General features: G+C 53.6%; 1 protein-coding gene across 3 annotated transcripts; it reads left to right on the top strand.

Moving 5' to 3' along the window:
- Positions 1-2,217: 2,217 nt before the first annotated feature.
- KCNK6 (potassium two pore domain channel subfamily K member 6) lies at positions 2,218-13,569 on the top strand. 3 transcript variants are annotated; one of them, XM_032248917.1, is made up of 4 exons: positions 2,218-3,494; positions 9,258-9,653; positions 10,138-10,357; positions 13,171-13,306. In XM_032248917.1, the coding sequence occupies exons 1-4, from the start codon at positions 3,173-3,175 to the stop codon at positions 13,172-13,174; spliced, it is 942 nt and encodes a 313-aa protein (XP_032104808.1). In that variant the 5' UTR covers positions 2,218-3,172; the 3' UTR covers positions 13,175-13,306. The 3 variants fall into 3 exon arrangements, with proteins under 3 accessions (XP_032104808.1, XP_032104807.1, XP_032104810.1); XM_032248916.1 differs by lacking the exon at positions 13,171-13,306 and having other exon boundaries at positions 10,138-11,498; XM_032248919.1 differs by lacking the exon at positions 10,138-10,357 and having other exon boundaries at positions 2,222-3,494; positions 13,171-13,569.
- The last annotated feature ends 374 nt before the right edge of the window (positions 13,570-13,943 follow it).

Genomic DNA, 13,943 nt, shown 5'->3' with positions numbered 1-13,943 from the left:
GGTGAAACCCCGTCTCTACTAAAAATACAAAAAATTAGCCGGGAATGAAAAGCATTTTTTCTTATTGCTTTTTTCGGGGGGAGGGGGTGATGAAGTCTTGCTCTGTCACCCAGGCTGGAGTGCAGCAGTGCGAACTCAGCTCACTGCAACCTCCGCCTCCCAGGTTCAAGTGATTCTCCTGCCTCAGCCTCCCAAGTAGGTGGGACTACTGTACAGGCATGTGACACCATGCCCAGCTAATTTTTGTATTTTTAGTAGAGGTGGGGGTTTCTGTATGTTGGCCAGACTGGTCCTGAACTCCCAACCTCAGTTGATCCACCTGTCCCCCAAAGTGTTGGAATTACAGGCATGAGCCACCGTGCCTGGTCCTATTATTTTTTAATTTTTGAGACAGGGTCTTGCTCTGTCACCCAGGCTGGAGTGCAGTGGCAGGATCATGGCTCGCTGCAGCCTTGATTTCCCAGGCTCAAGTGAACCTCCCACCTCAGCCTCTGGAGTAGCTGGGACTACAAACATGTGCCACCAAACCTGGCTAATTTTTGTATTTTTTTTTTTTTTCAGAGATAGGGTCTTGCTGTGTTCCACAGGCTGACCTTGAACTCCTGGGCTTAGTGATCCACCTGCCTCAGCCTCCCAAAGCGCTAAGATTACAGGCGTGAGCCACTGCACCCAGCCTTATTATTTATTTATTTATATTAATAAAGCAAGTACTGTCAGGTGCAGTGGCTCACACCTGTAATCCCAGCACTTTGGGAGGCCAAGGCGGGCAGATCATCTGAGGTCAGGAGTTCCAGACCAGCCTGACCAATCTGGTGAAACCCTTTCTCTACTTAAAATACAAAAATTAGCTGGGTGTTGTGGCAGTCGCCTGTAATTCCAGCTCCTCAGGAGGCTGAGGCAGGAGAATCACTTGAACCTAGGAGGCAGAGGTTGCAGTGAGCCGTGCCATTGGACTCCAGCCTGGGCGAGAAAGAGAGACTCTGTCTCAAAAAAAAAGCAAGTTCTTGGGCTTCCTGCTGGCCTCACCTTCACCCCTTACCAGTTGTGTGACTACTACTTTTTATTTGAGGACCAGGGTCTCTGTCACCCATGCCGGAGTGCAGTTGTGGGATCATAGCTCATTGCGGCCTCTAATTCCTGGGCTCAAGCAATCATCCAGCCTCCCCGCCTCAGCTTCCCGAGAAGCTGGGACTACAAGTGCACGCCACCACACTTGGCTAATTTTTGTATTTTTTCTAGAGATGGGGTTTTGCAATGTTGCTCAAGTGGTCTCAAACGACTACTACCTTTTTTTTTTTTTTTTTTTTGAGAAGGAGTCTGTTGCCCAGGCTGGAGTGCAGTGGTGCAATCTCAGCACATTGCAAACTCTGCCTCCTGTGTTCAAGCAATTCTCCTGCCTCAGCCTCTTGAGTAGCTGGGATTACAGGCATGCACCACCACGCCTGGCTAATTTTTGTATTTTTTTTTTTTTCATTTTTGCGACAGTCTCACTCTGTCGCCAGGCTGGAGTACAGTGGTGTGATCTCAGCTCACTGCAGCCTCTGCCTCCCGGGTTCAAGCAGTTGTCCTGCCTCAGCCCCCCAAGTAGCTGGGACTACAGGTGTGCCACCACCCCAGCTAATTTTTGTATTCTTAGTAGAGATGAGTTTCACCATGTTGGCCAGGATGGTCTCGAATTCTTGACCTCGTGATCTGCCTGCCTCAGCCTCCCAAAGTGCTGGGATTACAGGCATGAGCCACCACATCTGGCCACAACTACTTCATTTTTAAGCCTAAACTTTCATTTGTTGAGTGGGAATTATATGGGTGGATTGAGAATTCAGTGCAAGTATTCAGGAGTCCACAGAACCTGGCGGAATGTAAGCCTTCCATCACGGGCACCTGCTGTGTTACTGGTTTTATTAACAGGTGTCTCTACTTCTGGATTGCCAGCCCCACGTTGGGCTCTTCTCCGTGATCTGCCAACTTTTTAATAGAACCAGCTGGGGCATGTCTGAGCTGAGCCCCAAGCCCCAGCAGTCAGATGTGGTCAGGACTCTGGCTGCCCTCCAGAAGGTTGCCAGGAAGGCACTGAGTTCTGGCTGGAGGCAGAAGTGGAGAGACTTACAGGAGACACAGAAGGAAAAACATCCTCTTCTATAAAGGCAGATATTCATGGTTCTGCCAGGCTTGTTTCCATTCATTCTTCATGCTTCAGCTCAGCTAGCCCCGTCTTCAGGAGGCTCTCTTGACCTCCCTAGGCAGGGTTGGTCCCCTCCTCTGGACTCCCAGAGCCCTGTAGGGCTCCCTCATTCCAGCCTTGATCACTGTGCTTCCTTCATCACAGCCTGACCACTCTGGGCTGACTTTTTTCTTGTTTTTAGAGATGGGGTCTCATGCTTTCTCCCAGGCATAGCTCACTGCAGCCTCAAACTCCTGGGCTCAAGCAATCCTCTGACCTCAGCCTCCCGAGTAGCTGGGACAACAGGCGTGGTGTGTCAGCCTCCCCGTTAGACTGGAGTCCCATGAATGCATGGCACATGACAGTCTAATCATTACTGCATCGCCAGGAACACCCAGCGAGGGGTCGACACAAAGTGAGCATTGAACAAAGATTTGGTGAGTAGCTCAGGATTCCCACTCTGTCCACGTAGGCACAGGGGACACCTGACCCTTCGGTGTCCACTGTTCCCACTCCAAGGCACACGACTTGGCAAATGGAGAAGGAATTTGGATTGCAGTTTGCCCCTTGGTCCGTCAGCCGCGCGCTCTGATGCAGTGCACAACCTTAGCTGCAGTGTGCAATGTGGGGCGACTCCTCGGCCTGCGAGCAGAGATGAGAGTTCAGATTCCTCCAACATAGGGAACCAGCCTTCCAGGAGGACGAGAAGGAAGGAATGAGGGGAAGAGAGGACTACCTCCACCCTTTCCAACCCCTTGGTCTCCGGGGTCTGGAAGCACTGGGCTCCACCCTCTCCGAACTAACACCTGGCGGTTGGGCGTGCCTCAGTTTCCCGGAGGCGGGGCGTTCCTCTGTCGCCGCCGCCCCCGCCGCCCCTTTTTCCTCTTCCTCTTGGGGCATCTACGGCCGCGCCTCTAGCACTCCCGGAACTGAAACTAGGCGCCAGACGGTCCGGAGGCGGGGGCCACGTCAGCGGGGACACCCCGGGCTCGCGGGGTCCCGGCGGGCGCCATGCGGAGGGGTGCGCTCCTGGCGGGCGCCCTGGCCGCGTACACCGCGTACCTGGTGCTGGGCGCGCTGCTGGTGGCGCGGCTGGAGGGGCCGCACGAAGCCCGGCTCCGAGCCGAGCTGGGGACGCTGAGGGCGCAGCTGCTGCAGCGCAGCCCGTGTGTGGCGCCCCCGGCCCTGGACGACTTTGTGGAGAGGGTGCTGGCGGCCGGACGGCTGGGGCGCGTCGTGCTCGCCAACGCTTCTGGGTCCGCCAACGCCTCGGACCCCGCCTGGGACTTCGCCTCTGCTCTCTTCTTCGCCAGCACGCTGGTCACCACCGTGGGTACGTAAGCGCCGCCCCGACAAGGCGACGAGGACCCCGGATCCCCACCTCACCCCAACCCCCTCTGGGCCTCGGATCCCCGGAAAACCCCCCAGTGAGGACCCGGGACCCACGCTCGTGTTATCCGCCCCGCTTGGAGAGCCGGGTCCAAGCTCTTCCTCCTAAGCAGGAAACAGCCAGCTCCCCTGAGAGTACCTTTGCAGAGAGCAGCTGGGACCCTGGTCCTCGGTCTTTTTTCTTTTTCTTTTTTTTTTGAGACAGGACTCACTCTGTCCCCCAGGCTGGAGTGCAGTGGTAGGATCTCGGCTCACTGCAGCCTCCCTCTCCCGGGTTCAAGAGTTTTCTTATGCCTCAGCGTCCTGAGTAGAGGGGATTACAGGCACGTGCCACCATGCTTGGCTAATTTTTGTATTTTTGGTAGAGATGTGGTTTCACCACGTTGGCCAGGCTGGTCTCAAACCCCTGACCTCAGATGATCCGCTTCCCTCCCCCTCCAAAGTGCTGGGATTATGGGCATGAGCCACTGCCCTGGGACTCCATTCCTCCGTCTTAATCCCCCTGGTGACCTGGGTCTGTCCAGTCTCCTCTAAGCCTAGGACTGTCCTCAGAGACCTCCAGCAAAGACTCAGGACCCTCCGCCCTTCAAGGGAGATCCTTGCCCCCTCTGGACCCAGGCCTTAACCATGCCAGGACCCCTGCCCTTATCTCTAGGCTGTACCTGCCACCCTTGCAATGTTTCCTGACCCTCCAGATATGTCCTTCTGGGAAAACCCCCTGGAGAAACCCCATCTCAACCTCCTCCTGACCCTGGTGCCCCAGCGAGGACCCTGAATCTCCAGATCTCTCAGGGTGCCCTCACCAAAGACCTCCCTCCTGGCAGAGATTCCTCAATGAGGACCTGGCTCCCCCATCCAGGACTCCTGCCCTTCTGGACCTAGGCCTCTGCTGCAGACCCCCATTCCTCTCCTGGCCCCGTACTCCCCAGTAGGCCACTCTGACCCCAGACACAAAACCTATCCCTAGGTACCCCACCCCATCTTGACATCTCCCCTGTATGGGGTCACCCTCAGTGCAGGGTTTTCCTCCTGACAGGGACACCACCTGTTCCCTCTAGACCTGGGACACCCAATTCGGCAGCCCCAACTAGGGATGTGTCAAAAGGACCCACCATGGAGGGGGCCTGAGCCCCTGGGAAACCCTGGGGAGCCAGACTTGGGAAAGCTCTTTGTTGGCAGGCTCTGTTGCTACCCCAGCCCCTTCTCAGCCCCCAGACTTCCTCTTTCTTTGCTGGGGATTTGCTGGGGAGAGGGGCTGGAGCAGGGCTAGTCCAGACTCCCAGCTCCCCCTCCTGGCCAGCAGTAGGGGGCAGCTTTTGCCTGTGCTCCCCCGGCTGCAGAGCTGGGTGACTTCTTATTAGCGGACCTCCCCTGGGGCTTGCCCACGCTGCCAGGGCGGCCCGACCTGCTTCTGGGCTTCCCTGGGTCATGTGTGCGCTTCCTGCCTCTTGCCAGATCCTGGCTTCTAAGAAGTCATCCCTGGTAGGGCTGGTGAGGGAAGCCGGACACAGGTCAAGCACAGCCTGGCAGCATCCCTGCTCAGCTGCGGCTCATTGCCAGGCCTCAGTGTCCTGCCCCATCGCTAGAATGGAGATAATAGCACTCCCCACTTCTCTGTAATAGCAATAGTCTGACAGAGGACTTGCCAATGCATCCTCTTTTTTTTTTTTTTTTTTTTTTTTTTGAGATGGAGTCTCACCCTGCGGCCCAGGCTGGAGTGCAGTGGCACGAACTCGGCTCACTACAACCTCTGCCTTCCTGGTTCAAGTGATTTTCCTGCCTCAGCCTCCCTAGTAGCTGGGATTACCCACATGCCACCACACCCAGCTAACTTTTTGTATTTTCAGTAGAGACAGCATTTCACTATGTTAGCCAGGATGGTCTCAATTTCCTGACCTTGTGATCTGCCTGCCTCAGCCTCCCAAAGTGCTGGGATTACAGGCATGAGGCACCGTGCCCCACCACCAATGCCTGCTTTAACTCAATCATCACAACAGCCTTGTGAGGCCGGCACCTTCATTGGCTCTGTGTTTTTAGCAATGGAAACTGAGGCCCAGAGAAGTTGGGTAACTTTCCCAAGGTCACACAGCAAAGATGGCATAGAGTAGAGATTTAGTCAAGGCCATTAGGCTCTAGAGTCTAATACTGTTAGCCAACACACCGCACTACTTAGAAAAAGGTTGCTGTGTGCGTTGTAAAAGAAAAAAAATTATTCTAACACTTGTTAAAAATGGAAAGTTATTGTTGTAGAGGAGAGACCATCACAAAGGGCAGAGAGATTGAACTCAACTCTGAATATAGCAAAGACAGCTGGAGATTTATGGCTAACAAGTAGAATAAGGGAGTTGGTGGATGGAAGAATAGTAAGAAGAGAGACATTCGGGTAGGGAGATTCTTGCTAAAGACTGGCCAAGGACTTAGATATCAAGAGGGGTGGATGAAGGCCAGGTGCATTGCCTCACACCTGCAATCCCAGCACTTTGGGAGGCCGAGGTGGGCAGATCACCTGAGGTTAGGAGTTCGAGACGCGCCTGGCCAACATGATGAAACCCCATCTCTACTAAAAATACAAAAATCAGCTGAGCATTGTGGCAGGCACCTGTAATTCCAGCTACTTGGGAGGCTGGGGCAGGAGAATCACTTGAAACTGGGAGGCAGAGTTTGCAGTGAGCTGAGATCGTGCCACTGCACTCCAGCCTGGGCAACAGAGCAAAACTCCGTCTCAAAAAACAAATAGGCCAGGTAAGGTGGCTCACGCCTGTAATCCCAGCACTTTGGGAGGCCAAGGCAGGTGGATCTCCTGAGGTTAGGAGTTCGAGACCATCCTGGCCAACATAACAAAACCCCCTGTCTCTACGTGGTGGTGCGTGCTTGTAATCCCAGGTATGTGGGAGGCTGAGGCAGGAGAATTGCTTGACCTAGGACGCGGAGGTTGCAGTGAGCTGAGATCTTGCCACTGCAGTCCAGACTCGGCATTAGAGCAAGACTCTCTTAAAGAAATGAAAAACAAACCAAAAAAAAAAAAAAAAAAAGTGGATGAGGAATTTGATCAGATATCGGGGCGGGTGACTTGTAGAATTCTTGCTAAAACTAGGCCTACTTGAGAATGGGACTCAGGAGTCAGGCTGAAGTGTGGTCATGGAGGGAGTCTGTCCGTGTGAAGCGCTGGTAATAACTGATGTTTACTGAGTTAATGTTGAGTGTTTTCATTATGGGTGGAGCCTTGAATGCATCTGGAGAAAACCAATTAAACATGATTCAGAGAGCCCTCTTCCCACAATGCCCCTCGTTTGGTCATAGGCCCAAATCTTGGCCCTGGAATTGATCCGGGCAGCCTTGCTGCACTTGAGGCAGGAGGAAGCGGGTAGTCCTACCTGGAACTGGGAATCGGAGGGAGGAAGGGAGCGTTACAATCCTTGCAACTCTTCCCACACTCCTGCTATGCCCTATCCCAGCCTGGTAGGAGTACTACCACATTTGAGGAAGGGATTGTTGCTTTTTTTTGAGACAGGGTCTTGCTCTGTCACCCAGGCTAGAGTGCCATGATGCAGTCATAGCTCACTGTAGTCTTGACCTCCTGGGCTTAAGTGATCCTCCCACCTCATCCTCCTGAGTAGTTGGAACCACAGGTGCACACCACTGCACCCAGCTTATTTATTTATTTGAGACAGAGTTTTGTTCTTGTTGCCCAGGCTGGAGTGCAATGGTACAATCCCGGCCCACCGCAACCTCTGCCTCCCGGGTTCAAGCGATTTTCCTGCCTCAGCCTCCGAAGTAGCTGAGATTACAGGCATGCACCACCATGCCTGGCTAATTTTGTATTTTTAGTAGAGATGGGGTTTCACCATCTCGAACTGGTCTCGAACTCCCAACCTCAGGTGATCTGCCCACATCAGTCTCCCAAAGTGCTGGGATAACAGGAGTGAGCCATCAGGCCCGGCCGATTTTTTTATTTTTTATTTTTTGTAGAAATGCAAGTGGGCGCCCTATGTTGCCCAGGCTGGTCTTGAGCTCCTCCTAGGCACAAGTGGTTCTCCTGCCTTGGCCTCCCAAAGTGCTGGGATTGCAGGTGTGAGCCACCTTGACCAGCCAGGAAGGGATTGTTTACCAGCCCATTTTTGCAGAGTAGGGAACTGAGGCTCAGAGGGGAGGAGTCATTTGGCCAAAGTCATGCAGGGGGTAGACGGCAAAACAGTTTTGGACTCAGCTCTTTGGAACGGTAGTTGAGGCTTACAGGCCCCGTGCTTTTCAAACTCTATGATTTGTCTATTTATAAATACTTCCCTTTAAAAAAAATCTTTATAGAGAGGGGGTCTTGCTATGTTGCCCAGGCTGGTGTCGAGCTCCTGAGCCCAAGCAATCCTCCCACCTCAGCCTACCAAAGTGCTGGGATTACAGGAATGAGCCACTGCGCCTACCCTATTTACAAGGATTTCATTTGCAAACCTGCCAGGCTGCTGGAGTTTCCCCATCAAAAACCCTTGTATTAATGAGGGTTGTAGTCATAAGTGATACACCTCAAATTATAGTCCCTTAAATAAGAGAGGAGTTCGTTTCTTGTTCACATTCCAGGTAGTCAGTCCAAGTGGTACTGCATGGTCAGAGACCTAGGCTCCTCAGCAAAACCCTGGTGTTCCTCACTCTGTTGAGAAATGTTAAGTTTACCCTGCCCCTATGGTTCTCTTGTGGAAGACACTTTTAAGTTTGTAATTACTGGTAGGCGAGTAACAGCTGCCTACCTGCTATTTTCCTGAGTTGCGTATATGTAGAACACCTGTGTAATAAAAAGAATCACCTGTCAAAGAGCATATAAAAACATGGATGAATCTCTGCGCCCGGCCTTCAGTCTGGAGAGCTGTTGGTCCCCAGACAGATCCACTCTGTTGTACTATCTGGGTGTCTGCCTCTTAGTACCTTCAGCCCGCCTGGGTGGGGGGATCTCCCGACTGAGCTGGTTCTCGGTATAACTCCTCTGTACAACTTCCATTCCCAAGATCACCTAATGGTCCAAGATGGCTGTGCTGCAGCCAGCAAGAGGAGGGAGGAAAGGAAAAAGGGAGACTGGCATCTCCCCCTCCTTAAGAACCCTTCCTGGAAGTTGCTTGACTTGTTTTTTTTTGTTTTTTGTTTTTTGTTTTTGACATGGAGTCTCACTCTGTCACCAGGCTGGAGTACAGTAGCCTGATGTCAGCTCACTGCAACCTCCACCTCCCAGGTTCAAGTGATTCTCCACCACACCCGGCTAATTTTTTCATATTTTTAGTAGAGATGGGTTTCACTATGTTGGCCAGGGTGGTCTCAATCTCCTGACCTTCTGATCCACTCGCCTTGGCACCCCATGAGATTACAGGCGTCAGCCACCATGCCTGACCACTTGACTCTTCCATGAATACCTCCTTGGCCAGAGATTAGTCACAGAGCTACATTTGGTAAGGTGGGAGGATTGCTTGAGCCCAGGAGTTCTGGGCTGTAGTGCGCTATGCCACATTAAGTTCAGCATCAATATGGTGACCTCCCAGGAGTGGGGAACCACCAGGTTGCCTAAGGAGGGGTGAACCAGCCCAGGTCGGAAACAGAGCAGGTCAAAACTCCCGTGCTGATCAGTAGTGGGATCGCACCTGTGAATAGCCACTGTACTCCAGCCTGGGTCACAGAGTGAGACCCCACCTCTAAAATGATTTCCCCTTCACTCCCTTGACTCCCCTAGGCTATGGGTACACGACGCCACTGACTGATGCAGGCAAGGCCTTCTCCATCGCCTTCGCGATCCTGGGCGTCCCGACCACCATGCTGCTGCTGACCGCCTCGGCCCAGCGCCTGTCGCTGCTGCTGACTCATGCGCCCCTGTCTTGGCTGAGCATGCGCTGGGGCTGGGACCCCCGGCGGGCAGCCTGCTGGCACTTGGTGGCCCTGCTGGGGGTTGTGGTGACCATCTGCTTTCTGGTGCCTGCGGTGATCTTCGCCCACCTCGAGGAGGCCTGGAGTTTCCTGGATGCCTTCTACTTCTGCTTCATCTCTCTATCCACCATCGGCCTGGGCGACTACGTGCCTGGAGAGGCCCCTGGCCAGCCGTACCGGGCCCTCTACAAGGTGCTGGTCACAGGTAAGCTGGGCGGCTGAGGGTGGGGCTTTGAGGAGGACCTAGCCTTGTCCCTGGGGGAGTTAAAAGCGCATAGTCCAACTCTGGGGCTTCCTTTTTTTACTGAGAGGGAGTTTTGCTGTTGTTGTCCAGTCTGGAGTGCAATGGTGCAATCTTGGCTCACTGCAACCTCCACCTCCTGGGTTCAAGCGATTCTCGGAGTAGCTGGGATTACAGGCGTGTACCACCATGCCCAGCTAATTTTGTATTTTTAGTAGAGACGGGGTTTCTCCATGTTGGCCAGGCTGGTCTCGAGCTCCCGACCTAGGTGATCTGCCCACCTCAGCCCCCCGAAATGCTGGGATTACAGGCATGAGCCACCACACCCAGCTCACTCTGGGACTTCCTAAAGGGATCCAACTCCACCCTGGGGGGTCCAGTAGAACCGTAGCCCCGACAGGAAGATCTGAGCCACAGGGTGACCACCGCCCCTCCTCCGCCTCTGCAGTCTACCTCTTCCTGGGCCTGGTGGCCATGGTGCTGGTGCTGCAGACCTTCCGCCACGTGTCCGACCTCCACGGCCTCACGGAGCTCATCCTGCTGCCCGCTCCATGCCCCGCCAACTTCAGGGAGGATGAAGACGATCGGGTGGACATCCTGGGCCCCCAGCTGGCGTCGCACCAGCAACTCTCTGCCAGCTCCCACACCGACTACGCCTCCATCCCCAGGTAGCTGGGGCAGGCTCTGCCAGGCATGGGTGTGCCTGGCCTGGAACTGAGGGGCCCTGGTGACCAGAGCTGGCTGTACGGGAATGTCCACGAGCACACGCAGGTGATCCCAAGGCCTTGCCGCCCACCGTCTCACCTTTGTTTCCCAGCATCCAGCTGTGATGTGGGGGCGGCACTCCCTGTGCCTGTGTCCCAGGCTCCGCTGGGCACCGACTTGACCTCGCTGTCCGTCCTTTCTCTCATCCTCCTTACACTGTGCCTCTCTGACTCTCTGGCGTTCTCGCTGTCTGTCTTTCCCTCTTGCTGTCTGTTTCTCTCTTCCATGTTCCATCTGTGTCTCTCAATTAGTCACTCATCAATTGCCAATTCTAGGCTCTGGGCTCGGACCTCATTTCAGGCACCAGATCTGTTACTACATCCTGAACAAGTGACTGCCCCTCTCTGAGCCTTGATTTCCTCAGTTGACAAACGGGAAGGATAGATGAACTCATCCCTGAACCTCTCCTGTGTGCTGGCCCTGTGCTAGACAGTGCTGGAGACATAGCTGACGGTGGGGACCTGCTCTCATGGGGCTCGCAGTCCAGTGAGGTGGACAGATCTGTCCCCAGACAGTGATGGCCCCACATGGGCAGGATTTAATGGAGGAGGTGAGGTGATGAAAGCGCAGCCAGAGTGGTCAGGGCTGAAGTCTGAGAAGCATAGGAACTAGGCCCAGTCGAGCTTGGAAGGTCAGGGAGGACTTCCTGGAGGAAGTGACGGTTGAACTAATACCTGAAATACGAGAAGTAGGCAGGAAGAAGTCGGACCAGACTCATTTTTCTCAGGCGTCTCCAGGGAGCAGGACCCATGGAGGGTGCCCTGGTGGTGTAGGCGGAATCTTCCCCAGCAGCTTGGAAGGCAGGAAAACTGATACAGGACCCCAGTCCAGATCTGAATGGTGTGGGAGGCGCTGCCCTTAGCCATGACACCATTGTAAGAGCTGTCCCCTTTTGTATGTTGTGCCCTGGAGTCAGCCTGCTTGAGCTCAAATCCCAACGCAGCCGCCGCTGAGTCTGGCTTGTGTCCTTGGGCAGTCACTCTACCTCTCTGCTTTTGTTTCCTTCTCTGTAAAATGGTGATCATCATAATACGACTTCAAAAGATGATTTCAGGCTGAGTGTGGCAGCTCATGCCTGTATGCCCAGCACTTTGGAAGGCTGAGGAAGGAGGATCACTTGTGGCCAGGAGTTTGAGACTAGCCTGGGCAACAGAGTGAGACCTTATCTCAACAACAGTGAAATCTAAAAATTAGCTGGGTGTGGTGGTACACACCTGTGATCCCAGCTACTCCAGAGGCTGAGGTGGAAGGATCACTTGGGCCCAGGAGTTTGAGGCTGCAATGAGCTATGATGGCACTGTCGCACTCCAGCCTGGGGACAGAGCCAGACCCTGTCTCTTAAAAAAGAAAGAAAGTGGACAGGTGCAGTGCCTCATGCCTGTAATCCCAGCACCTTGGGAGGACCACGGTGGGAAGATCGCTTGAGGCCAGGAGTTTGAGGCCAGCCTGGCCAACATTGCTAGACCCCATCTCTACAAAAATAAAAATTGAAAAAAGGGATGGGGCATTTGAGCCAGGTCCCAAGAGTAGACAAGTAGAAAAGGCAGGGAGAGGCATGCCAGGTGGGAGGAGCTGTGTGCAAAGGCCTGTATATGGGAAAGCATGCTGGCCACCAGCTTCTGGCAAGCAGTTTACCGGAATATGGAGGGAAAGGGGGAAGAAGGGCACAGGGGTGGGCGTGAGCACCCCTTAGTGTCCTTAAATGATAAGCATGGGAACCTAGTCTCTTTCCTGAGGGCCCTAGAGAGCCATGGAAGGGTTTAGAATAGGAGAGGGTCATGGTTAGGTTTGGGTTTTAGGATGATCCCCCTAGTTGCTGTGTAGAGGTGGCACAGAGAGGGAGACTGAGGCTGGGTGTCTGGGGCGGGGCTGGAGCAGGAACCAAGAGGTAGACGATGGGCCTGGGCTGAGCCGTGGAAGGCAGGTGTGGGGACACTCAGGAGCCAAGTGGACAGGCCACAGGCTTCAGGCTGGAGGGACGTGGCCAGGAAAGGGCGTTTGGAGTGGCCAGTTATCCCTGTGATGGGGACTTGGGAGAAAGAGCAGGTTTTAGCAGAGTCATTGAAGCTGGTTTAGAATATGGTGGGTGTGAGGGACAAAAGGGACATCCAGGGGGTATCAAGAGGTCATGGGGGGCAGGCCCGGGCTCATGCCTATAATCCCAGCACTTTGGGAGGCCGAGGCGGGTGGATCACCTAAGGTCAGGAGTTTGGGACCAGCCTGGCCAACATGATAAAACCCCGTCTAAAAATACAAAAATTAGCCAGGCATGGTGGCACATGCCTGTAGTCCCAGCTACTTGGGAGGCTGAGGCAGAGAATTGCTTGAACCCGGGAGATGGAGGCTGCAGTGAGCCGAGATCATGCCACTGTACTCCAGCCTGGGCGAGTCAGAGACTCTGTCTCAAAATACATAAGGAAGGAGGATTGCTTGAGCCTAGGAGTTCGAGAACGGCCTGAGCAACATAAAATACAAAAATTAGCTGGGCATGATGGTGTGCACCTGTGGTCCCAGCTACTCAGGAGGCTGAGGTGGGAGAATCACTTGAGCCCAGGAGGTCGAGGCTGCAGTGAGCTGTGATTGTACCGCTGTACTCCAGCCTGGGTGACAGAGCGAGACCCTGTCTCAAAAAAAGAAAAAGAAAAAATACTTATATTGGATATACTATGTGCCAGGCACGATTCTAAGTCCTCGATACGTTCTCTACATTTTACAGATGAGGAAAGGAGGTCCAGAGACGTTAAATACTCGCCCAAGGTCACACAGAAAGTGCAACACCGGGATTCGAACAAGGTTTTGGTTGGGCATCTTTTCCTGTGGGAGCTCAGAAACGCCCGTTGTCTAGCCCTTTCTCAGCCTCCCAACCTCCTCAGCTCCTTTTTGGCTTTGAGCTAAAGCCAGCTTGGGGCAGCTAGGTGCCTGTGGGGTCTGGAATTCATTTCTCGCTGTTTCTCCTCCCAAATACCTCTAGGGAAGAAAGTCTTTTTCCGTTCAAGACATTAAAAAGGCCAGGAGCAGTGCTTCATGCCTGTAATCCCAACACTTTGGGAGGCTGAGGCGGGAGGATTGCTTGAGCCCAGCAGTTGGAGACCAGCCTGGACATGTTAACATAACAAGACCCCTCTACAAAAAAATGTTCAAAATGAGCTGGGTGTGGTGGCGCACACCTGTAGTCTCAGTTACTCGGGAGGCTGAGGCAGGAGGATCACGAGCCTAGGAGGTTAAGGCTGCAGTGAGCCATGATCACACCGTTGCACTCCAGCCTACGCTACAGAGCAAGACCCTGTCTCAGGAGAAAAAAAAAAAGTGTGTGTTAAAAAATTCAACAGGTATAAAAGAGTACACGGTGGAACGTAAGTCTTTCTCTTACCCTCAGACCATGGATGGATGTCTTGGGTCTCCTTCCAGGCACATTCCATGTATGTATCAACCACACGCATGTGTGTGTCATTTATTTCTCACTCTATACAAGTGGCACCTAATATGGTG

This window comes from Sapajus apella, unplaced genomic scaffold, assembly GCF_009761245.1.
Source record: "Sapajus apella isolate SASKATOON/1434 unplaced genomic scaffold, GSC_monkey_1.0 scaffold68, whole genome shotgun sequence".
Classification (NCBI taxonomy): Eukaryota; Metazoa; Chordata; class Mammalia; order Primates; family Cebidae; genus Sapajus; species Sapajus apella.
This window is presented reverse-complemented; position numbering and strand designations above follow the sequence as displayed.